The sequence below is a fragment of the Capricornis sumatraensis genome, chromosome 12 (assembly GCF_032405125.1).
Source record: "Capricornis sumatraensis isolate serow.1 chromosome 12, serow.2, whole genome shotgun sequence".
Classification (NCBI taxonomy): Eukaryota; Metazoa; Chordata; class Mammalia; order Artiodactyla; family Bovidae; genus Capricornis; species Capricornis sumatraensis.
Window position 1 is genome coordinate 41551430 of NC_091080.1, and position 26432 is coordinate 41577861.

Genomic DNA, 26432 nt, shown 5'->3' on the forward strand with positions numbered 1-26432 from the left:
AAGTATCTGGTTTCGATGAGTATTAACATTTTGCCATATTTTCATTCTCTACCCTTATATGATGTTTCTGGAGGGAGTGGGAGGCAGGGTGCCTTCATCTACACGGTAAACTGAGTCTGAATCAGTGATGAGCTAGGTGTCATTTCTTTCACAGAAGCAGGTCCTCTCCCCTGAACTACACCATGTGCCATGTACTACTTAGAAACATTTGGGTGTAACCGTACATTCTGTAAATGACAAGTACTCCTATCTGCATTTTTAGTGTCTAGAACAGGTCCAAGTTAAGCATTTAACAGATACTTGGTAAATAAATCTGCCACCATTTTATCCAAAGACCAAAAATTCCTCCAAAACACATATGAAATATTCAGCCTTTTAAGTCCTGATCATAAGACAAACATCATCTTGTTAAATGCACTGGTACCAAAAAGGGGGGAAAAAAAGGACAATCTTCTCTCTGTAATTCTTTATTAAAAATACTGCTGTACACATAGAGACTGAAAACAGGATTAAAGATGAAATAACCCAGACCGGGGTCATGACGTTAGAACTTAACACACTGGTGCTTTTCAGGGAAGTTGTTGACATCCAAATCACAGAACCAAGGTTGAAGGCAAAAACACAAAGGTGCCCTCAAAAATATTTACAATGAAGTAAACGCACTGACAGAATTTAAAATAGGTACAAAAAGCTGAAATGACCAATGTTACATGATTTCAAGGGTTGTCCTTTCTGTGCTTTTATATCTGTCATAACAGGAAGGTGTGGGAAGTTTACATCCTTAATTTGAGTACTCTCAGATATTAAAATCTTCCTATGAATTAAAAAGACTAACTTTTAGACAACCTCTTAAGTGGAGTAACACTATGGAAAAGAGGGCTCCCCCAAAAAACACCTAAGCAGAACTAATAAGAGTGCTATTGAAAACCATTCCCAATAAAAACTAAATGAAAAATAAATAAAAAAACAAAGGTTAAAAAAAAAAGACGTTTGTTTACCTGACACCAACTGTTTTCTGGCTGACAATATTTTACTCGTGAAAACTTATCAGTTGTCTACCTTTTATATTCAAACCAAGTCCTGAGGTTACTAGGGGCTGAAGCAAACTAGCATTTTATGACGCAAACACTCTTGGGTTTGTGATTTGAGCCTGCCTTGCAGAGGGAAGTTTGCTGGTCTGTACAGAATGAGAAAATCAAGCCCTATTTTACCCCTGCCCTTCCTTAGCTTTCACATAACATTGGTCCACAAATTAAATTTTCAAAAAGTTCCCAGACCCCAAAACTAAAATAGATGATCCCCTTTCATTTTCAAAGAAAACAATATTGGAAAAAATCTCCAGCCCGCTTATAAATTAAGCATTTCATATTTCTTCTAGAATACAAGTAGTTCTTTTTTGTACAAAAGAATTACAATATGATTTGTCAAAAAACATATAAAAAGACAGCTGCTCTTCCTCAAATACATGAGCTAATAATGATAAAAGACCTTTGCATGTTAATGTCTCCAAGTTCTTGTTCCTTTTACATAAAAAAAGAACATTATGGTGGCAAATGTTAATTATCCTTTGAATAGTGAACATTATGTTCTTTTTAAAATCCATCCTGATCAAATGCAATAATTGATTTCCTTTTTAACTCAACAACTGATGCTATCAAACGTGGACTCAAACACACTTGTTAAAACATGTAAAGCATGTCTCTAGTCTTCAAAGCTTTTGGGTGAAGAGGTGCTTTTTCTTGATGCAAATCTCAAGGCAGAGAAAATCATTTTAAAGCTTATAAAAAGTGGACAGAGAAATATTAAAAACTTCTCTGAAAACTACAAATATGAATAGTTATTAAAATTGAAGACTGTCACATCAGTTGCAAGTGCCTGGAAGTCCCTCCCGACCTTCTGAGTTTCCACATTTCTTCATCGTTGTGTGGTGAGCACCCAGTGCTAGTAAAACATTCAGTGCTGGGAAAGGAGATAAGAGTCTTCATTACTGGTTTTTATGAAAGAAAATTCCTATGTATTTGGCAGTCTTCAGTATCTAAGTACAGGTATTTCATTGACTAGAAATTCCATGAATACCCAAGTTTGGCGACAACTGCACGTCCAAATGTTAAGAAAGTTAAGAGGAGGAAAATTCCAAACTTTTGAGATTGACCGACTCAGGAATACCCCCACAGAGTTATTATTATCAAAAGCACTATGACTTTGGGCTAAGCAGTGACTGCAAAGGCACAGCAGACTGTGATCCTTCCAGATCCAGGCTGTAAGACTTCAGAAAGCTCTCGATGCCAGACCACTGCTGTGTGCAGTTTGTCTTCTGAACAGTGTCTCTGCATCTGTGTCCAGTGTAAAGTACCATAGTAAAGCTGTGGTTCAAAGAACAGAACTTTATACAAAAAAAACAAACTGAAAAGAACCTAAAGCAACAGACTCCTGACCTTCAGGCCTTTAACACAATTTCTTAATGTTCTTTTTCTATTTTAAAAAAAAATGGCATAAATGTATCTGATTAGCAGGGGAACACTTTAAAAAAAAAAAAAAGGCTCTGGTTGAATCTGGAGCAAAGAGTTCTGTATGCTCCTTCAGTGTCTGTCTATCCTCATTCAGAAAGGATTTAAATCAGCTGAGAGGGGAATTCATTGCCCAATAATTCACTGATATTTTTCTGTGTTCTTAAAAACAAAACACAACACACAAAAAAACTCTCAATCTGAACAAACAGTGGGTGGCATACAGAGCTTGCATACAATACTCTTACAAGATCTATGCACTATACTGTACTTCCATGAAATCACTGACCTGGTCCGTTACGTTATTCAGGGCAACCCCTCCCCAAAAGAGCAAATTCTGCACCCCTCAGTGAACAAAATGTTGCCCAGCTTGGTTTCCCAAAAGTGTCCTTGCAAATAATTTCCCTTAATAAGTATACAACATGGCAAAAGTTCAAAGATCAGAAAAAAGTCTTAAAAAAATTAAAATTAGTGCATATACAAGTGGGGGGAAAAAAAAACAAAAGCTGGAACATCATTCACCTAATGGTGCTCCTTGATCTAAAATAAATTCTTCACAGGTGTGGCCCCGCCGGCAGCCACAGATCGGGGCTGAGGGAGACATTCTTTCTTTCAAGTAACAGCGCACCTGACCCAAGTGCAAGCAGCTCTGCTCATCTTCTGCGTGCTTCCCCGACGTGAGATGAGATGATGAGAACAGTTCAGCTGTAGTGCAATCTGCTATTGGTTAAGCTCCTTGGCCATATCCCGCCTATTGTTTTTTTTTAAGCAAATACTACAACTGACCATTCGCAGCTGCAATCAGTTCTTGAAAAGTATTTTCAAAACATCGCTTTAAGTCACTGTAAGTCACCACAAGAACACTCTTCTCGTCTCTGGAAATGAGGCTTATTTTTTCTGGCACACCAGCATCTAACTGAAACAAACAAGCACACAACATGTAAAGTGTAAGCCTATTTAGGACAACACGTGAACAGTAATATATGAAACATTTTAAATTGTGTCACACCCCTGTAGATAATCGTAAACATTTTACATCACTAGTCAGTAGCACACACTTCAGCTCAGGTGTGTGTTTTAAAAAGATTGCCCTATGTTGCTGCCTGCCTTTCACGCTTAACATTTGGGTGCAATACTTTCCATCCATTTGATACTCCATAAAATGCAGACTTCAATTATTCCCCCAATATCTTCCAGTCTTTTGGGGTCATGAATTACAGTGCAATGAACATATTTTGGCTACTTAATTTTTTTCTTCTGTAGAATTACTTCCCCTAGGAGAGATGGGATCAAGAAGTCTGAGGAATTTTATAGCTTAATACATAGAGCCAAACTGCTTTCCAAAGGACATTGAACAGCACAAATTTATGATCTGTACCAATTTACCAGTAACACTGCATTAGATGAGTACCTTGCTATTTTAATTTACCTTTTTTAATGGTTTTTTTTTAACCTTTTTAACTAATGTTACCAAATGTTTTCATATGTTTACTTCTGTTATTTCCACTTGTGTGAATTCCAGTATATGATCAGTATCAAATCCCTATCTATCAGGATCTGGCAATAATATTTTAATAAGGCCTTTATAAAGCGTTAGTAAGAATCCTGAGTTCATCAAATAACTTCTCCTGTTAGGATTTTCATTTTACTTTTGTTAGTTTTCAATGTACCTTTTCCCTTCCCTTTTCATTAATTCATTAAAATGTTTAACACTAATTCTGAAGACAATAAATAGCCTTTCAAATCATTTTACCATCTAATTTCTGTCATTTCCACCAAAATAATCTATGTAAAAATTTAATTTTTATATCACCAAAATGACCATCCATCCCTTTTAATCTATTACACTTTTTCTAAACAAAACACTGTCACATTTTCAGATTTAGGATAAACTTATTTACTCCTATTTTATTTACTCTGAGTTATTTACTCCCAGTTATTTTATGAAATGAAACAGAATTTTCTCCAAAGCTTCAGTTATCCTAATACTCAATAGGTAATCTTCACCTACAATGTCTGTTCATGGCTTATTCCACAGGCTCTCCCTGTCAGTATTTATTCCAGTTTTACATATTTTTACCCACTGGTGCTTTGATACTATAGACTCTGTTTTCTAAAACCTGGCAGCATTATTCTCCACTTGGTGCTTAAGAAAAATGTTTTCTCCGAGAAAAAGGACAAACGAATATATATATCATACCAGATTAGCTAAATTATACATACAGTCTTGTTCTGTCTTACTGACAATACTCTCCAAAGCGTTTTAAGGAAATTCAAACATGGCAAAGTATGCTTAAAAATAAAACCCATTTTATCTGGAGGATGAGCACACTGTAGCCAACAGATCTAAATCATGGCCACAGTGGCTAGTTTCTGCTCTAATCATTGCAACTTAGGGACAGCTTAGACCAGGGGTCAGCAGAAAAGGGCCAGACAGTAAATGCTTTCAATTTCAGGGCCATATATAAGCCTCTGTTTCATATTAGTTGTTTTTACAATCTTTTTAAAACGTGAGAAAAAATTCTTAGCTTGTAGGTTGTCTAAAAACAGGCCAAGGATTTGGTTCACAGGCGGCCAACCCCCGTTTCACATACAAACCTAAACAAAGACAAGGGTTTACCTCTGGAAACCCATTTCTCTCCATGATTACAAGTAGTTCACAAGGAAAATGCATTCCTCCCTTTCTCTGTAAATCTCATGTTTCCTAGCTCTCTCTAAAGCACAAAGCTCGCCTCTTAAATAAACATATGACATGCCTCTACCAACACGGTTCATCTAACCACCTATCCCCCATTTATCACAGCGGGCTCTGCTGGCACTGCGCTCTCAGTTTTAACACTTGACTGACACCTTGAGCTGAGAGCACTCAATGTGACTCACGACTGCAAAGAAAGGAATCCAGCTTTTAAAGATATTTAAACGTAAAAGTATTTTTTCTTTCCCACTCATGGCCTCATATGTTGAAACAAACTACACCTGGTAAATAAAATACAGTGGGGGTGGGTTGGGGGAAAGAGGCAGTCATTTTGTGACATTTGATCACAACAAAAAGATCCACCATGAAAAATTCTGAAATTATTCATGCAGGTTTTAAAAAATACTCCCATTCTAGAAACTGCTACTTAAGTGGGAACAGCTAATAATTAGGAATAACATGCCCTGTATACGACAGCAGAGTACAGAGACCTAGCTCCTTACATCTCTCTGTACTTGTACAAGAGGCAGCTCTATCAACTGGAGATTACAGCATCATAATCTTCAAAGTCCAGGCCCAGATTACCTTGTTAAGACAAGAAATGATATGACTGAGGTCAATCCAAGGAGCACCCGCTTCTGTCACCTGATGAAAAAGATGATCCCTAAAGAGCTTCAACAGGTACCGGTCTCCCGTCTCCGACCAGGTAGGATCCTTCTGAAACCTGAGGGAAGGGAATATTAACCTCAATAACTCATGCTTATACCACAAAGCTGTATGTTTATACTTCAGACTCAAAACCAGTTTTATTGTTGTCTACAATCAACCAGAAAGTAGGGTCTGTGTGTAGCTTTTTTCAATCTAATTTTATGTCCAGAGTGCCCATAGATTTTTAAAAATAATCTCACTGAACATGAAGTACATGAATACCATTTTCTACTTATCAAAGCAATCACCCCCTTACATACTCCTACTTCACAATCCCTTTCTCACTTAGGCCCCTACCATTAGATAACATGGGGAAGAAAGCAAATGACCTCTCTCTATAGGGTAGAGAGAGATGTCAGACATGTCTTCTGCTTTTCTGGGGGCATAAAACAGGGAAATGTTTAGGACTGAACAAAATGGGGTAGATACTGGTATCCTACCATCATGTGATGATGTGAAAGTGAGCGGCAAAGAGCTGGAAAACTGGCCAGATGGTCACTGTTAGTTTTCAGTGACCTATGAAACATACAGGTTACAGAAAGCTACAACTGCATATGGAGAGAATGCCATTTAAAAACAGGGACACAGTATAGACCAGAAACAGAATTCACCTGGGAAGCCAAGGAAGGCTTTCCAGACAGGGAATGGGTGCTCTCCCCAAGGAAGCATGCCTCTTGGTCAGAGGCCTCAGTATGTGCAAGGGACAGAGCAAGGAGCACCTAAACAAGAAAAGACAAGTGAGGCTGGATGGCGTTGGGGGAGAAAAGAGATCAGAGTGCAGGACCCGAGTGAGGACAAGGAGGGGTACAAGAAAAGATGGGCAGACAGCACAAGAGGCAAGGAGGAAATTAAAAGAAAAAAAAGGCAGATCTGAAGCAAGGATGAAAAGGGAGAGGTCAGGCCATGCAGCCTTAGATCACATGTAAAAATGAGGTCTGCATTCTGAGAACAAAGAGGGAAGCCCCCACAGTCATGTGTCTGCTTTATTAAGATCACTTCAGGGTCTTTCAATTAAAAGCTGATTAAACACACCCATTTATCTCTGTTCTTTTCAAAATCCCAGCCAACTGACAGTAAGCATCTAAGAAAGCATATAGACAGACAAGGACAAAGGGATCAGAAACAACAGGAGACAAAAAATAGTCACAAAAATGAAAAAGGTGAAAAGCAGACAGGTAAGCGGCATGACTTAGCAGATCTGAAAAAAAAAGAAAAGAAAAAAAGAGCTCTAATGCTTTGTGGGGTGCTTGAAGGCGAAGTCATTAGTGGGATTTCCTATGAGATACTGTAGGGGACAAAATAAAAGTTGAATAAAAATTTTAAAAACCCACTCAATAAAAATCTATAATTGACAGCCTCAGAGAAAAATGAATTAAATGCTGTAAGACAGAAATATTCAGAAAGCAGAAGGTTTTTGGAAATTTAAAATATAGCAGAAATTTTAAAAATTTAAAGGATTAGGGAAAAAACTCCTTAATTTTAGACCAAGTAAGTTGAGATTATTGCCTAGAAAGTACAAATTTAAAGCATTAGGAAAAAACACTTTAACTTCAGACAAAATAAGTTGAGATTCCTGGCTACAAAGCACAACACTAAGACACAATATGGAAAACAGAAGAGAATATTAGAAAATCAATTGCAAAGGTCTAACATCTAAGCAGTGCGAATTCCAGAAAGAGGTTTGCAAAGAAACAGTAAGACAACTTCCAAGAACTAAAAGATATAAATTCCCAAGGTTAAAAGGCCCATCTGTTGACTCATCAGAATGAATCAAAAACTCACCACCACAGCACATCGTTGTGAATTTCTGCACATCAATGATTTTAAAAAGGGGCGCGGGGTGGGGGTGGGGGGGGAGTTGTCCTAAAAGCATGGGGATGAAGAAAAACTTGGAAAGAAAATGGCTTTGAGTCTATCTATAAGTTAAAAGACAATAAATGAAGCAGTGCTTCAAATTCTGAAAGAAACTATCATTACTATTACTGAACTATGCATTAGAGGTACTAACACAGTCACTCAAGAGACATCAAAAGTACAGAAATGAGAAGGGAGGAAATATGACTATCATTATATAAAGACACGACTGAGAAACCCAGAAGAATCTCCTGAAAAATTACCCAAACACTAGAAGTCCCACGCTACAAAATTTATAGAAATCAATCTTTTTCACATACGCTGGATAACAAAGAATCTAAGAAGACGGAATGGAGAAAATTCCCATTGATAACAGCAACAAGAAAAAACACCTAAGAATAAACTTGGTGTATTGCAACTATATGAAGAACAACGTAAACTCTGAAGGATACTAAAGCAGACATCAGCAAATACAGTGACATGCCATTATCTTGGTGAAGGTAACTCTACATCTAAAAAACACAAATGCTCCTTAAGCTTACTAATAAATTTAATAAAACCAATAAAATGGAGATAAGAAAGAGCTAACACTAGTAGATTTTAAATGTCACTCATTAAGATAGTGTGAAAGCTGTTGCCTTAATAAACCAGTGGGAAAAGCCAGACTATGCAATAAATAGCTTTTGGACCACTGTGGGCGGTGGGGGTGGCGGTGAATTCATACCTTACATCCTATATAAATTCCAAATATATAAAAAATTTTAATATAAAAAAATGAAACCTTAAGTATTCTAGAAAATACTTGATGATCCCTTCATAAGATCATCTTAAGAGTAGAAATGCTAACTTTCTGACCATGACTCAAAATCCAGAAGCAAAAAGTACATTTGATCACTTTGACTACTATAAAAACGTCTGTATGGGAAAAAATTGAGCAGAGTCAAAAGAAAGATGACAAACTTAAAAGAAAGGATCACAAAGGTCAGATCCCTCTGGCTCCTGCATAGCAAAAAGACAGAAAATGCAGCTGGAAATAAAGATGCGAAGAGGATTAGACAGACAGAAAAGGAAACAGAAATGAATCAGAAAGATAGGCAACGTACTGATTATTGAGTAAATACCAAAAAACCTGCACTGAGATTCAATTTTTCATCTATCAGGTTGTCAAAAACCCAGAAGTTCAGAAAAAGTATTGCTAGTGAAAGACTCTCATGCACTGTACACTGGTAAATTCTTCTAACAGCTATCAAATTACAGTCACCAATTCCAGCAGGTACTGATCTCACAATCAGAGTTGGACCTATACTTGTACACACACAAAATTAAGTATGCTTAAGTCAGTCCCTGCAGAACTGCTTACACTAGCAAAAAGGCTGAGAACAACTCAAAAGGCCATTGATAAGGAACTGGAGAGACAAATTACAGAGAATCCACATGATGGACTATTACACGGCCACTGACCATGAGGAAGCACGGCACTGTGGTTAAGACAGCACAGACTCTGGAGCCACATGTTGTCCGGACTCAAGTCCTGACTTTATGCGTGACCCCGGAGGCTTTTAACCTCTCTATGCTTCAGTCTCTCTATTAAAAAGGAATACTGAAGTATCCGCACTACGGGCTGTTACTAAGATTCAGTTAGGTCATGTTTGCTAACTATTGAGAAGATTGCTGGGCGTACACTAAACGTACCTGTACAAAGATTTCCAAAATACACTGTTATGAGAAAACATGCTGTCATGTGCAATATACAGACCACTGTATATAACTTACAGTTTGTACATATTTTAAAGTAGAGTGGTGATAAGAATATACAGTTGTTAACTCAGGGAATACGTACAAGAGACTAATAAAGGCTGGTAGGAGGAGTGGAGAGACTGGGGGTGTCAGGTATGAAAGGTTTTTCATTGCAAACCTTTTCTACTTTCAAAGAAACTGGTCCATACACACTATACTCTAAAGACTTCATTAATAAAAAGAATTTTCTGAGGACATATACCCAATCATATTATCAATAAGGTATGAAAGCAGAATAAAGATATTTTTAGACTTCCAAACACTGGGAAAAACTCTCCTTTCTCAGGAAGCTATAGAAGGATGTGATTTATTAAAGCAGAAGAGTAAACCAATGCAAAAAGCAAGAAACACGGTGCTCAACACAGAGGTGGGACAAAAAGAGGCCGAGCTCCCAGGGCAAGAGTGAAGGGAATCCTGGGGTCTCAGCTGAGGGCGTGAGCACGCTGGAAAGCAACTAGCCCTGAGAGGGGCAGAGGGCAGAGGCCCTGGGGGTAATTTTTCTAATGGGGAGGAAAAAAGGAACTGAGAGGTTATTACTCATTTTGGGCCATATGGAAGGGTGTTTTATATCCGGCAGGGAGTTTAGAATGAACTGGTGGTAAATATTTTTCACTTGGTTAGTTTTCTACATAAGACAAGTATTCATACCAGGAAAACAAAAATCAAAAAACAAAATACAAAATAAAGGAAATGTAGTCGTGATTTACTGTGTGGTGAAGCTACAAACATATTTACCTGGCTCTAATAATGTCAACACTGAATGCTCACCTCAAAATTCAGGGGTTAAGTGGTACATTGTGTGTGTGTGTGTGTGTGTGTTTAGTTAAGGGAAAGGTATATGAGAAATACAGCCTCACCTGCCACAGGACTGAGCTATACACTGAAGAAAAATTGAAACACTGAAGAAAAATAAAGAAACAGCACTTAAGCACGTATTTTTAAATAAAGAGAGAAATGCCAGAAGAAGCAATTAAAAACTTTTAAAATGGTTCAACATATGACCACATTCTCTTTATTTGGAAAAATTGCTAGGGAAAATGCTAACTGAATCTGTTAACTTTGAAGAAAGGTATGTGATTTAAATTTTGTGGTCAAAAAACCCCCCTCAAGCAATGGTATTTATCTACCACCTATCTCTATGAACAGCAGTTAACAATCCTGAAATGTAACTTATACCACAGTCACCAACCTTGTCTTTGGGACAGGTATGAGGCATAAACATCAACCTTGCTTCTTTCTTGAACATACAATTAACTTTAACTCACAAACAAGGCAGAACTAAACAATAATGTAAGATAGTGACGCCCTTCCAGTGTCACTCATGTGACAGCTACAAACAATGCACTTTAATAGAAGGTAAGAGGCATGAAACAATCGGAAGTATCAAAAAGATCCAATCTGACCGTGGTAAAAGGAACAGGCTTCAGAGAGCACATGGGGAGAGGCAGCAATGACAGGCAGAAAATGTTCCCTCAAAGGCAAACCACAACAGAGGTTTTTAACACAGTGTATTGTGTGTGTGTGTGTGTGTCTGTCTCTCTGTGTGCATGTATAATCCCTAAGGACAATCACAACCAGGGCTATGGTTAAAAATACCACCCTAAAGGCTAACAACAGGCTTAAAAGGTCACTTTACATGAGAATTCTTCTCTTTTCCCAAATAAAATCAGTAAGAATAAGGTATACTCATTCTGGTTATGCAAAACAGTGCCCTTGATTGAAATCATGATGTAAAATACTGTAAATCCTTACTCCGGCCTCTCATTGATTGTTCCCAATTTTGCTAGAAGCCTAAACAGTCTTCCATTTTGAACCTCCTATAAAACATTTTAAAAAGAGAAAGAATATTAATGTTCCAGCTAACTGAATATAAAAGCAAACATTTATAAAACTGGTATCCTGTACCAATATTTGCTTTAAACCATAAACCCTAATATTCCCACCTTTTGGTTATACTTTTGAATATAACATGTTCTTTTCATATACTGTAATACTCAAGAAGATTATGCAATTGTCCCTTTTTTTATTGGATTATAGTTTTTGTGTTACTTTCACTGTATAGCAAACTGATTCAGTTACACATATACACGTATTCATTGTTTTTTCAGATTTTTCTCATATAGGTTATCAGACTAGAGTAGTTTCCTGTGCTACACAGTACACCCTGTTGGTTATCTATCTTATATACGGTAGGGTGTATGTATTAATCACAAGCCTGTGATTGATTCTTCCCCCACTGAAACTGTCTACTACTAAGATTGCATATTAAAAAAAAAAAAATCAAGATTGTATCTCAAGACTGTAGCAAAACCATGAACGAAAAAAAAAAATAAGACAAATGCCCAGAGGACCGGAGAAATCAAAATACTGAACACTAAGTTTGGACAAAAATATCTGCAGTCTTAGCCAGCAGAGTACTATATCCAGCACAGTAATTACTCTGTTTTACATCTACTGATAGACACAGATGCAGGTGCGTACACAGTCCTTTAACTACACACTTTACCTTTGCAAGGTCTTCCTCTATGACATCATTTCTCATTTGAGCAGCATCCAATTGAGTATAAAATCGAGCACCAATCATGGGCATGATGTCATTTACACTTCGCATCCTGTTTTGGTCAGTCAACAAATATCTAACCAAAATAGAGAAGGATCACTTGAATGCCAAACATGCAGTTTACAGAACAACACAACCCACAAGCACACAGGGACTGCTGCCACCAGCATGTTAGTGTGCACAATTTCCAAATTTCTTTTTCATGCAAGTCAAGTTCATTTTTTAAGCTTAATGATTGTATTTCTTTTCTCTGGAAAACTTTAAGAGCCAATGGAAAAAACTGTAAAAACGTCTCTTTCTCTAAATCTTTTACTACTATGAAAATGAGAAAGGAAAGCTGGGTATAGAGTTACACTTACCATATTTCCATTCTCAAACCCTTCTTCACAATAGTGGGAGATAAAAAGATCCAAAGGTTTTGGGAGAGGTGGTTGTAGGTGGGGAAATTTTTCCATTGGTCTTCAAAAATAGTTTTTAAACTAAAACTCAGACTTTCATTTTGGTAAGGGAAACAAGCTTCGGTGTTTTAGGAAGCTGTCTCCTGCTCTGTGACTTCATTCACCAGCTGTCATGGTATTTTTATTTCTGAGAAATCTCCATGCACTAACACACATCAGGAAAAAGAACAGTTTCTTCTACCATCATAACTAAGGCAGAAAAATACTACACGTCTCAAACGGCTACCTGTCAGAACACAATGATTACTGATCATTTAGTATTAGTATTCTGACAGGTCAGCCGTGTCCTAACCATTCCTAACAAAGCAGCTTCTAACTCTTCTGCGCTCTGCTTATAATCATACCTATTTTCTCCATAGGACTTATCTCTATCTTGCAAACATCTTACTTGTTGACGAGTTTATTAACTCCTCCCCATTATAATGGGGGGAAGCTCCAGAAGACGGGGGATTCTGTTCATCTTATACAAAGTAGCTTCAGCATCTGACACAGAGTTAGGCATTCTTTTGTTGAATAAATGAACAGTTATAAACTCATGTGGACAATCTATGTCTTAGCCATTCATCTGAAATTACTGACCTATTTATATCTAACTACTCACACTTGAAGTTATTATAAGCTATGTGACTTTGGCAAGTTATTTTATAGCTCCCAGCCTCAGTTTTGACATCTTTAAAATGGAACTAGTAATGGTACCTAATTTAAAGGGTTATTGGGAGAATTAGGTGAATTAATTCATAATTCACATCAATCAGCTCAAAAGTACATGATACATAGTTTACTGCTCTGTAAATTTTGATTACTGGTTAGTATGAAAGTATGACTTTTTTGTTTATTCATTTTTTATTAAGGAAAATTTCAAACATTTATAGAAGGAGAGAGGAGAGTATGATGAATCTTCATGTACCCATTACCCAGTTTCAGTAATTATTAACTTATGGCCAATTTTTTACACTTATATCCTTTACTCTCACTTTTATAAAAAGGGAAAATTATAACTTGAGATTATTTAAAATATCCTAGGTGTTGCAAGCTATGGCTAGAAATCACTGCTGTGATAGTACATGAAACAAATATTTTTACTTAGGAGAAATCATCTTAGTTGATCATCAGAGGAACCAGGTAACCACTGGCTCCAGTGCTCTGTCACAAGCAGGACACTTAGGCCAGTGTAACAAAGCACAGGTGGGCAGCCCCATCCTCCGTCCCTCAGTTCCATACCACAGGGCTAGTCCAAAAAGAAACGGGATCATCCAGGGTTACACAGAAAGATCAGAAGGAACAGCTGGAAGCTAAAAGAGACTGAAAAGGATCAATAAGCTCTAATTGCTTCTAGAACATCATAAAAAAAAAATTTCAGAGGAGACTTCCTAGCATCTATTCTCCTGAATCATTTAAAATAAGAGTTCTGGTTGTCCCCCCTCCAGAATCCCCGATGTCAGACGCATCTTATAGACCATCGTGACAGCAGTCCACAGTGGACTGGGCTTCTCTTAAGCCCCAGTCTTTTCAGACGTACAGTCAAGGATTTCCTGGAGTATAAAGACACTGGGGGAGAAGCACAGGGACCCTGACACACATACTCTCTGAAACAGGGGTGTGGGCCACACACCACACAACTGGGCTGCAGATTGGGTTATTTCTGACAGCTCTTAGAAAGATACTGACCACTCTGGAGAACAGCACTGTCTAATGGACTTTCTGAGATGATCCAAATGTTCCATGTCCACACTGTCCAGTATATGAGCCAGAAGGTACATGCAGCTTCTAAGCTCTTAAGATGTACGTGGTGCAACTGAGGAACTGAATAGTTTCAATTTTATTTAACTGTAATTCATTTAAATTTAAAAGGTCATATGTAGCTCATAGATACTAATGCAGTTCTAGGGGGGTCTACCCTTTGGACAAATGTTTAAAACACCAATAACTAATTTAAACACACTGGTTTATGAACTTATTTCAAGAAATACATACTTAGCAATAAAAATAAATTAAAAATTGTTTAATTATGTTTGTCCTGATTTTAAATAGTGGAAACTAAAACTCAATAGAATCACTGTTAAAAAGACTCTCATGAAAAATCTCTGTCTTATCTCATAAGATCATTATATTAAAACTTACAAAATCAGATTCTTCAGGTCAGAGGAGTAGTTGATTGTCACCAGTTCCATGGCTTTCTGTAAATTCTCTCGCTGAATTCCTGCCAAAGAGTTGCAAGCCAAAGCCAACACAACTTTTCCTAATGATATCAGATCTGCTTGCTGACATGAAAGAATAAATATAACTTTTAATTTTTCTTTCATAGGTACAAATTTAATATACTGACACTATTGCCTGCATGGAAAAAGCATCTTTACAAAGAAGCTGAAGAACTAAGCACAAGGTTCCTAGATACTGGTGCTCATTAGAATTACCTGGGAGCTTCATTAAAAAGACTCTTTCTGAGCAGCTCTACCCCAGATTCTCACTCAGTAGGTCTGGGAACAGGCCCAACATTTTTTAAGTACCCAGGTAATTCTAATGAAGGTACTTCTAGGGGCTACTTTAAGAAACATTATTCAAAACAATTCATATGCCACCTACAGAACCGCTGCTTTACTGTCCTTTTTTCCCCCTAAATGTTTATACTTAAATAAAGCTCATATTCTTACTATGGCAGGACATTTGAGGCTGGTTACCAAACAGCTGCTTCACAGTGATCATCACAGTCACGGCAAGCACTTTCTTCATTCTCCATGATGCACAAAAGTGAGAGTGTATTTGAAAGGGAAGTAATTCCCTTATTCCAAACACAATGTCCGCAGTACCTGATTTCTGAGCACATTCTCTAGACATCAACAATGCTGCAAACCTCCATGACAGTCCATCTGCCCTTGTTTCCAAGCAGACAGGTTTTTACACTATAGTCGATCTCTGAGCTCTGTAACCACATCATTTCCTACTCATTTTCTTTCTTTGTTTTAAAGATTTCCCTCTTAGAGGCCTTTCTTCCAAAAGAATGTTTAAAAGACAGCTCACTGAATAATAATAATTCTGTTTCTCCTAGAAACAGAATGGTCACAGGTGGCCCTGTTTGGCAGGTTAATAACTATCAGTAATCATATACCTCCAAGACAATGGACAGTTTAGAGTTCAAGGAAATCATATGAAGTAATTTCTACAGAAAACTCACATAAACCTTCACAATCTGAGAACTCATCTGAATTACTGGATACATGTTTATTTATGGAATAAATAAATATTCCATAGGAGCTTTCAAACCTAGCTTTACAATAAAATTTACCTGAGAAGCTCCCAAAAAAACAAACAAAAAAAAAATCACCCGGTGGCTATCCTTCCATCCTATTTTGTTGTTGTTAGTCTGGGGTAAGATCTACATATTGGTATTTTTCAAAACTTCGTAAGAGATTCAGATATGCAGCCAGGGTTGAGAGCCACTGGTTTTGTAGAAGTTTATAAATGGTGTTATTTGCAAAATCAGGTGAGTATTTCAAGGCAATTGCTACTGAAACTTTAGGACTACACAGCTATCCTTAACAATATCCTTCCCAAAGAGTAAAAAAATAAAAAGAAATCAAACTCCATAACTAAAATGACATTAAAAATTTCAAATCTAGCACTGGTGAATCTGATACTCTGAACCTAAGATCCTACAATATAATCAGTGGAAAAATTAATTATTAAGACAACTCTGAATCGATCAGGAAAAGAGATGCCAAGGATTCATGTCAGAGAAACTGTGTAAAACTCTGTCAGTGGCCGAGTTTGGAGATCAGGCTGGGAAGGCAGGTGCCACAGGAAGGGGCATGAATGCTGTGGCACCATCCTTGCTCTCTGGACCCACAGCCGTGACTGAACTCAGGCAGGGCTTCTCTCAGTCTCTCTCCGGATCAATAAAACATTCCAAGTTAGATAAAGGAAATCATAAACATGCGGATCAAGAGAAATCAGTACATGGAAAAGCAAACTGTAAAAGTCTGCAAGTGCTTCAATTCAGTGTCATCAGCAAAGCAAACTTAAGCTTGTTATTATTTATTAAGTATTTCAGCAGCATGTAGCAACACACAACATCCCCACCCTCAAATAGCAAAATCTTCAGTTTAGCTCCACCCTGAATCAATGCTACAACTAAATCTCCCACCTAGAGCATCCCCTATTACAAGACAGGAAAACAAAAGCACACAATAGCTGAAGGACTGTATGGGTTTAAGAAATAAGTCCATCTGATTCTGAGTACATCTGCCACCTTTCTGAAGCTGACTCAAGGTGGAAATACCCACCTAGAAATGAAGTATACACATCACATAATCCAGACTAAATCAGAACAGATTTTTTCAAATAAAAGAGGTTAATGAAGTCCTGCTTGATAGAGACATTGTAATGTCATTAAGCACTCAGTAACTCTCCTTTCCTTATTCCCAGCTAAATAGTGTTCTGTTTGTTATTTTTGCTTCTTACCTCCATCTGGCTTTTCCCCCCATTTGTTGAATTCTGGAGGCTTTCCCCCCAACTCATTTTCAGTTTCTTCCTGATTCTTGACTTCTTGATTTTTCTCTGATTCTATCTATGGCTCTACTTATGTCCATTTTACTGAAAGTCAGTCTCTATTCACGTGTCTGAAACAGACTATGAAAAATAGACTACAAGAAACAATACACTCCTTTCTCATGTACCCTCTTCTCTGTAAAATCATAAGCCCCCCCACTAGGAACTACCATTAATTCTCTCCTTTACCTTAGTTACATAAGCTATATGGAAAATCCATATATACACTCACTTCAAAAAAAAGAAAGGAAACCTGATACAATCTTTGCCTTTGAAAAATAAAGGGAGGCTGATAATCGGTTGAAAGTAGCCCAAGTTTATGAATGGGGGCAGCTCCTAACGTACCAATCAGTTGGCCCAAATGCTTATTTTACAGTTGTTTGTTTTGAAACTCTGGAATTGCTTTTTCTTATGAAGCGTGGTTTTCCAAGGTAACTAATGATACAATCCAAAACACAAATAAAGGACATTTGAAAATAAAAAAATGGAAAGCACCCCTGCTGTGATACTTACAGAAAAACAAAATCAAACTAGTCTTATCTCTCACTAGAAATTAAAAAGAAAAAGGAAATATTCAGAATAGAGAGGAATGGAGAGGTACCATGAGGCTGCACATAAACAACACAACACCAGTTCTGTGGACAGAGGGTTTCCTAATACTTGCAATAGAGGCTGATGGCACTGGTTCTAAATAATGTCTAATTTCTCTCCAAAAGTTTAGTATTATTTCCTTGGATATATAAAGATCACTAGCATTTTAACAGTCAATAATCTGTCACTTTCAGAAGCACAAAGATTATGAAGGAAAATTTTCAAAGCCAATTAGTTAGGCACTAAGTATAAGACAGATGATAAGCAGGAAAGTAGATAAGAAACAACCAACCAGGATAAGAAAGAGGGAGCAAATTCCCCTCTGCAGAAGAAAGCTGCTAGCGGTGGGGGTTGGGTGAGGATGGAGGTACTGGAGGGTAGCCAGATTCTTCCACATAGAGCCCACTAGATGGCACTACCAACCAGAACAGCTTGGCAGCTGCTGGGGGTAGGTGCGCCACAGCAGAGGGGAAGGAAGCTGTGAAGAGGCTGAAAACAACTGAACAGGACGGGAGGAGTCGCTCTAAGTCTGAGGACTATGCTGTCCACTGTCCAGCAGCAAAGGAAGAGGTTTAAGCATGAACTAACCAGAATATCACACACTACTTACACTTTAATTCTCATCCTGGCCTTTCCTTTTTGTTCTGAATTTGTCTCAATTTTAATAAAGCAAACTAAAATCTTTCAAAGATTTAAAGAAAAGAAAATGAAATGAGAAGGGCAGTGGGAAGGTAAGGTATTTTCCTTGTTTCTCCATGTAAATAAGAGATTTTGTCTTACATCAAATCTCCCTAAGTTAATAGATGTTCAAAAACACCAAAAACTCCTTACATGAAAAAAACAAACAAATACTGTCTTAAAATGACAACTGCACATCCTTCGAAAAATATGAATACAAACAGAATGACATGAGATACTGACTTTAAATAGCTGTATCACTTGCACAGAGTAAAAAGGCAAAAGCAGCCACACTGAAAGCTCAGTGCAGAGGTGGATTCTTACCTATGTCTTGCATTAATCAAGAAATAAGAATGAAATAGCTAAGAACACAATGGAACCTCAGTCCACAATATTACCATAAAGTCAGTCTATAACCTAATTCTGATAATGTACAAGAAGTGAGTGATAGGTTTTGATTAAGGAAAAGAAAAAGAATCCTTTAGAAAATAGCTATACAACACCTTTCCTCTGAAAATAAAAGTTTTGGATTGACAGTGGGACAACTGTAAAAGTAAAAACAACAAGTGTGATTTTAACATACTAAAAAGTGAAAACTAAGTAAAATGTCATTTACTGTATTTCATTCAGCTAGTTAGTGTTCTAATCTATGCTGAGGACAAATTTCCTATTAATATAAATGTATTTTCACTTGAACAACTAGTCTCTGACACTGTCACTAATTCTACATTACAACTTCTAAGGGCGCTACACTGAACACACCATAGTGATTAAGAAATGCACATTCCAAGTCTGCATATAGACCACCCCCAGAATAAACTGAAATCTACATTTAAAACTCTGAAATGCTTTTAAAATAAAATAAAAAATTATCTTAAAAAAAAATTCAAGCCTTAAGTTATTAAGTAAATATCCATGTTAATTCTTACTCACCTGGTACTGAGCCATTAATGCCAATGGATTATTATTCTGACTGTTATCAAATGTTAAAACATCAAAAACTCCAACACAATTTACTCGCAACCTTTAAAGATCAGAAAATTTAGAGAGAATAATTAAAACAAGACTTTTGAAAATTTACATACTAGTGGAAACTGAACATTTCTTATGATACTGGGAAGGATCTCAGCATCCTGGCCAGTCCCTCCACCTGCCCTACCCCCATGTAACCCCTGCCAGTCACCACGTTAGAGATAACGTCACAGACTTCAAGTGACAGGCCTTTGGTTGTGAAAGCCAGGAATGGATAAAGCCAGGACTGCAACTTGCGCTTTTTGACTACCAGGTCACTGCTTCTTTTCCCAAAACCTAGCTGCTTCTTTACTAGTTACGCATGAAAAGAGAACCAGTTAGCTTCGTAACAGGTGATGAAGATGTGCCAGGCACATTCAAAGCATTTTACATGTATGTATTAATTTGGTCCTCTCAATAATCTTATGAGGCAGGTACCTTACAAATATGGAAAATGGAGATAACAACAGCACCTGTCTCATAGATTGCTGAACACACAAGTAACTTGCTGTTAGTTAACTAACTAGCAGAGCCAGGACATGAATCCAGGTAACCTGGTACTAAGACCTTGAGCTCTTCATGCTATGCTGCCCAAGACAACTCTCAAAATTTCAACAACTCAAATCAAACGCTGGTGAAGTCAAGGTCTCTGTAAAATCACTTGTTCTCAAGGCATGAAACCCAATCAGCAGCAACAGCATCAATCGCCTGCTTGTTAGAAATGCAAACTCCCAGGCCTCGCCCCAGATTTCATGAATGGGAACTCTGGGGGTGTAGCCCAAAGGCTGTGCTGACTAAGTCTCTCGAGATTATGGGGACTCATGTCAAAATCTGAGACTGAGAGATGTACATATGAAACCTGTACTGACACTACTTGACATACCCCCAACCCTAACCATACATACCTCCCAAACCCCTACAAGATCTTGGTTAATAACAAGGCATTCTATTACAAACTCAGCATGTAAAAAAAAAAAAAAACTTACAAATGAACTCAAAGTCACAGCAGTTCTTCTGGATGGAATATATGAAAAGGTAGAATTAAAACAAATTGTCACGCTATGTTTACTAAGCTGTCATAGGTTAGATGATTGATAAAGAAGCCAGAGTTCAAAATGCCAGTACCTTGTTTTGCCAGTTATCAGAATCTTTGTTGGGTCCATAACACGACATGCCAAACCTGCTGTATGAATGGTACGCAGTGCAGAACTCAGCTGGACAATATATGCCCAAATAAGAGATTCTGGCAACAATCCAGCATGCTGTCTGGGCAACGGTCCATCATGTTGACCTATAAACACAGAAAAAAATGGCACGTTTGTGTAATTAACTAAAAGACTAAGACATGCAGATCAAAAACAATTCAAGAAACAAACCCAAATTTTTTTATGCATGATATTACACCTCAGTATTATACTGCCAGCAGCAGGAGCGCTCTCACTAAGCTTCTCTTTTCTGTGACCACTGTAATTATTGCACAGCAAACAAAAATTATTGAAGTAAGAACTTCTACTTAATTGTGAACCAAGTTCTGATTAAAAACAGGAACTGAAGGGCTTATTTTTCTTAAACTGTGGTTAAACCTTGTCTCTACTGCTGCTCAGGTGTGTGGGAACTATTCTTTCCATGGCTTGAGGGAAACAGAAGTCACCACCAACATCTCTGTGGAGTGTTTTCTTATTGTCCTTATGCTGCCCAGCCTCTTCTATTACAACCACGTCCAGTTAACAGAAAACATAAATGTAAAACAGAGAACTTATGCCACTTATGGGTAGTAATGTTGAAACATGAAAATAATCCAGTCTACCATGAAAAGTAATCCTTTTGATTCTATCAACCTTGTAAGTGCTTCTTGATATAATTTTCTGGGTTGCTGTTAATCAAGAGAAAAGGGGCCTCATAAATGTAATCTGATACTGTAACTATTTCAGGGAACATGACCTTATAAATTCAAGTATTCAAATGGTTGTAAACAAACCTTTTCTGAATCAGTTACAAAAGCAACACAGTTAAATGGTTAACTGTGACGGTAATAAACAGCTAATAAGTACTTATGACCTGAGACAAAATTTCCAGAGAAGAACACAACACAAAATTCAAAAACTGCTAGCCCTCAAATTTAGACAGAACTGAAGATAATACCATCTGGAAAACCATGTTAAATGACTCAAAAAGTAGCTCTAGTAATATATGTCAAGACAACCAGGAAGCGGTCAAATAAAGCTATTTAATAAGTGTGGTTTCTTGGGTTCCAAAATCACTGCAGATGGTGACTGCAGCCATGAAATTGAAAGACACTTACTCCTTGGAAGGAAAGTTATGACCAACCTAGACAGCATATTCAAAAACAGAGACATTACTTTGTCAACAAAGATCCGTCTAGTCAAGGCTATGGTTTTTCCAGTAGTCATATATGGATATAAGAGTTGGACTATAAAAAAGGCTAAGCACCAAAGAATTGATGCTTTTGAACTGTGATGTTGAGAAGACTCTTGAGAGTCCCTTGGACTGCAAGGAGATCTAACCAGTGCATCCTAAAGGAGATCAGTCCTGGGTGTTCATTGGAAGGACTGATGTTGAAGCTGAAACTCCAATACTTTGGCCACCTGATGTAAAGAGCTGATTCATTTGAAAAGACCCTGACGCTGGGAAAGATTGAGGGCAGGAGAAGGGGACGACAGAGATGGTTGGATGGCATCACCGACTCAATGGACATAGGCTTGGGTAGACGCTGGGAGTTGGGTGATGGACAGGGAGGACTGGCGTGCTGCGGTTCATGGAATCGCAAAGAGTCAGACATGACTGAGTGACTGAACTGAACTGAATAGGGAAAAAAAAAAATATTTGTAGCAAATACACTGCATACTTTATGCCAGATTTGATCTAGTTACTTTACCCACATTATGTCATTTTAAACCTTTTACCACAATCCCTATAAGGTACGCTATTATTATTCCCACTCTCTTATTAGCATATCTCTTACAACATGCTATTTTTTATTTTGTTTTAAATTAACAAATTACATAATGTAAGAAATCATTATACTTCCATCTATGTCTCTACAAGTTTATACAAACACTGGCTCTTTTTCATTTTCAATATTCATACTGGGAAAACAGAGATTATAAATTAAAGTGTATATGATAAATTTAGAGGAGTTGATACCATCAAACAATACTTTCAAATACTAGAAAATGAACTGATTTCTAAGAAAATGTAAACATACCAAACAATCAAACACCAAAAGCAGAATTAAGATTTTTTAAAAAATAAACTAAAAAGGAGTGCTATAAATCAGTGGTTCTCAACAGGGGTCAACTTTGCCACCTCAGAGACATTTGGCAGTGTCTGAAGGCATTTTTGGTGTCACAACAGGAGGAGGGGGTTGCTACTGGTATCTAGCTGGTACACGGTAGGGATGCTTCTAAACACCCAGCAAGGCAGAGAATGGCCCTACAAAAATAATTACTCCAGCCCCAAATGTCAACAGTGCTGAGGCTGAGAAACCAAGCTATAAATTAAAGCCAACAGTCATTTCACAGCTGTTGTTACTAAAATAAACGAACAACTACAGCGATATTTTTCTATAGGAAAAGTTATACCACATCCCTTTCAACAAAATTATGTGTGTGCTACAGATGACATGGCAAAAGCAAAAAAATGACCACACTCTGAGACCAGATTTTTAATGCAAAACAGCCATGTAACCATAGCTTGCTTCTTTCAACTGTCAGAAAGCAAAGTTACAAGCAAACAGAAATAATATATTTAATCTATAATGCCAGGCAGACTCCAGTCTTTTCTCTCCTTGCTTTCTCTCAGGATACATTCAGGAAAATCTTTAACAAAAACCTCAGCATAAAGGCTAACACTCTCCTGCCCCCAAACAAGAAAATGATACATACATTTTCCTTCCCCCAAAACAAACTAATTAATAGACATCGCAAAATGAATTTACTTTAACTCAAAATGATTTGCCCTTCAATAAGCATTTGTTAGAATGTAATTATAACATTTTAGTTCTTTGCAATATATGAACAATAAAACAATTCTTTAAATACTAAACAAAGAAAATATTCCCCATTTAGGTAGAAGTTACCTGAAAATTTATTTTGAAGTTCCTTTAGTAACACAGAATTCTACCTTAAAGCAAAATATTTGTTCCAGGAAATAATTACATAAATAACAGAGAATCACACTGGACTATGTAAAAGAGACAAAACAAACCAAAACAAACCAAAACAAAAAACCAAGACAAGAAAGAAATGTCAAGAGACTCATAATGATGATGCTTTGGGTGGTGAAGTTACAGGAGTTACTTTTCAATTTAATGCATTTTCCAAACCATTTTACTCAGAAAGCTTTACATTTTTTAAAGAAAAAAACAAGAGGAAAAAAACTTTTATCATATTCTCAGCTACTTAAATTTCAGATATTTACATCAGTCTTTCGTAATCCCTCTTCATCTCCAGCTACAGATAACACATTATTTCCTAACTTGTTACACACTGACTCCATTTCTTTCAAGTATTTCTTTTTAAAATGCAATATGGTCTTTAAACTGAATGATTATAGGGCTAAACTTACAAGTACTCTAAAACACAAAACTACTCTTTCACAGAGCAAAGGCTCTGTCAAACCCAGCTTCCTTACCCCACTTTCTCTTTGTGAAATAGGCATCCGCGTTGGGGTCATTGAAGTGTCTGCTCATCATGGTCTCTCCTCCAGCATGGAAATCATATGCAAACACAAGAGCTTGAAATAAAACACAAATGCTCATTACTGCAACCTGGCTTCCAACAATGAAGCCCACCAGCAGAGAGACAATTACAAATCACTCACAAGGCTCTGAGAAAGCTTTAGTGGTAAACACTTCACGCAAGGTTACAATATTTGAGTGCTGAATTTTTTTCCACATATCGACCAATACCATGCACTTTGTGTTAACAAGACGAAAACCTGAAAAACAGAACATTTCCTGCTTAACTGGAAATGACATCTCCCCCTTATTTCCCCAGAAACGTGCCAAAAGAGCCATGTTATACATCCCTTCGGAGAAGGCAATGGCATGCCACTCCAGTACTCTTGCCTGGAAAATCCCATGGACGGAGGAGCCTGGTAGGCTGCATTCCATGGGGTCGCTAGGAGTCGGACATGACTGAGCGACTTCACTTTCACTTTTCGCTTTCATGCATTGGAGAAGGAAATGGCAACCCACCCCAGTGTTCTTGGGGGAATTCCAGAATCCCAGAATCCCAGGGACGGGGGAGCCTGGTAGGCTGCCGTCTCTGAGGTCGCACAGAGTCAGACACGACTGAAGCGACTTAGCAGGAGAAGCAGCAGTAGCAGCATACATCCCTTGTTGTTAGTTGCGAAATCGTGTCCAACTCTTTTGGGACCCCATGGACTACAGCCAATCAGGCTCCTCTGTCCAGTGGACTCTCCCAGCAAGAATGCTGGAGTGGGTTGCCATTTCCTTCTCCAGAGGATCTTTCCAACCCAAGGATCAAACCCAAGCCTCCTGCACTGATAGGCAGATTCTTTACCACTGAGCCACCTGGGAAGCCCAATATATCCCTTTCCAAATGAAATAATAAATATATTTATTATCCTTTAAATTCATGTTAATTAAAAAAACTCATTCAGGAATATCTGAACAATCTCAACCTCAATAATATGCTCCTAAAAGAGGATAAATTATCTTCCTTACCATGTATCCTCCGAAGGCAATAAGGCAGATCATCTTTGCTATTTACAGCTTTGTAACAGGATGTAATGTATCCAAAATTACTTGATTTCTGTATCCGGTTGGGTGGTGGCAGTGGTTCTAGAGGGAACAGGCTATGGTAGCTGTCAACTTCTGTAGGGACTGCTACAGTAATTCATAAGAAGATGACTTTAGCTTTCAGACATTCATAAATCTCTCAGATCTCAAAGAAATAAAGAAGAAACCAAATTCACAAACAACTGATATCAAACACTCTGTATTCTAGAAGAGTGTCAAGATTCATAGTGTGTCCACTCTATAGAGCACACCAGTCTCACAATCAATAAAAACAGACACCATAACACAACAAAAGAACTAGATTTCACGAACTGAAAAATATTTACCTTTGGTAACAGCACAACTCTTATTTCTCAGCTCTTAGAAACAATTTGGATTATCACTTATAAATATTAAACTTTCCAATGGTATCTTACTTGTCTTTCCCTAGTCATCAATGATGTTCAACATTTCTTCAAAATTTTTGGTTGTATAAATTTCCACTTTCTTGAAATACCTATTCCTATTTTTGGTTACTTTTCAGTTTTGTTTTTAAGGCTCTTACTAATTTGTGGCTTTAATTTTCTTTTCTTTGTCCAACATATAAACATCTTCTAAGCTTTTTCTCTACTATAGATATCTTTGGGTTGTTTTTAACTTTAATTCAATAAAATTTATCAGTATTTAAAGAGTCAACAAACTTTGCCTCCAGTATAGGAAATCTTTCCCTACTGAAACATTAAATTTATTCACATATATTTCATAGCATGAGTTTTAAAGCTTTGTATTACCATTTAGAGATATTACACATTTTGTTTTAGACATCTAAATTCTTAATCTGGAGTCAGTTTCTGCATGTGGTTTGAGATGATACAACTGTAATAATACAATCTTCTACCATAAAGAAAGCCATTTTTCCCAGTGCTTTCCTGTCCCCACTGATTAGCCGCCTGTGTCACTTCTCCCTAGCCTGTTCCAGTAGTCCATTTGTCTAGTCCAGTGCCATTACCACACCACAGCAGGGACTGCAGACTCAAGCCAAGCCTGCCTCCCCACACACCAGAACCCTAATCACAATCTTCAGAACGGTGCAGGGAGTCTTCAACTTTCACTTTCTGATAAATTCTATCATATACTATGAAAAGCTCTGTTATGTGCAATATAATTTTTAAAAAAGAAAGACACAAAGACCAAACCTTGATTAGAAGTGGAACTTTCAGCCAATCTCCCAACCTTCCAGGGAGGGGAGAGAAGCTGAAGACTG

The 26432-nt window shown here is 37.4% G+C and overlaps 1 protein-coding gene across 1 annotated transcript in view; it reads right to left on the reverse strand.

Moving 5' to 3' along the window:
- Nucleotides 1–494: 494 nt before the first annotated feature.
- Nucleotides 495–26432, reverse strand: part of PAN3 (poly(A) specific ribonuclease subunit PAN3) — a 122123-nt gene continuing 96185 nt past the window's right edge. Inside the window, exons 10-19 of the mRNA XM_068984341.1 lie at nucleotides 25115–25276; nucleotides 24247–24363; nucleotides 24058–24159; nucleotides 20530–20695; nucleotides 19327–19417; nucleotides 14701–14840; nucleotides 12068–12197; nucleotides 11314–11378; nucleotides 5788–5926; nucleotides 495–3423 (exon numbers count right to left, since the gene is read on the reverse strand). Of these exons, the coding sequence (XP_068840442.1) occupies nucleotides 3283–3423; nucleotides 5788–5926; nucleotides 11314–11378; nucleotides 12068–12197; nucleotides 14701–14840; nucleotides 19327–19417; nucleotides 20530–20695; nucleotides 24058–24159; nucleotides 24247–24363; nucleotides 25115–25276 (1253 nt within the window). The 3' untranslated portion in view covers nucleotides 495–3282. The remainder of the gene's footprint in view (nucleotides 3424–5787; nucleotides 5927–11313; nucleotides 11379–12067; nucleotides 12198–14700; nucleotides 14841–19326; nucleotides 19418–20529; nucleotides 20696–24057; nucleotides 24160–24246; nucleotides 24364–25114; nucleotides 25277–26432) is intronic.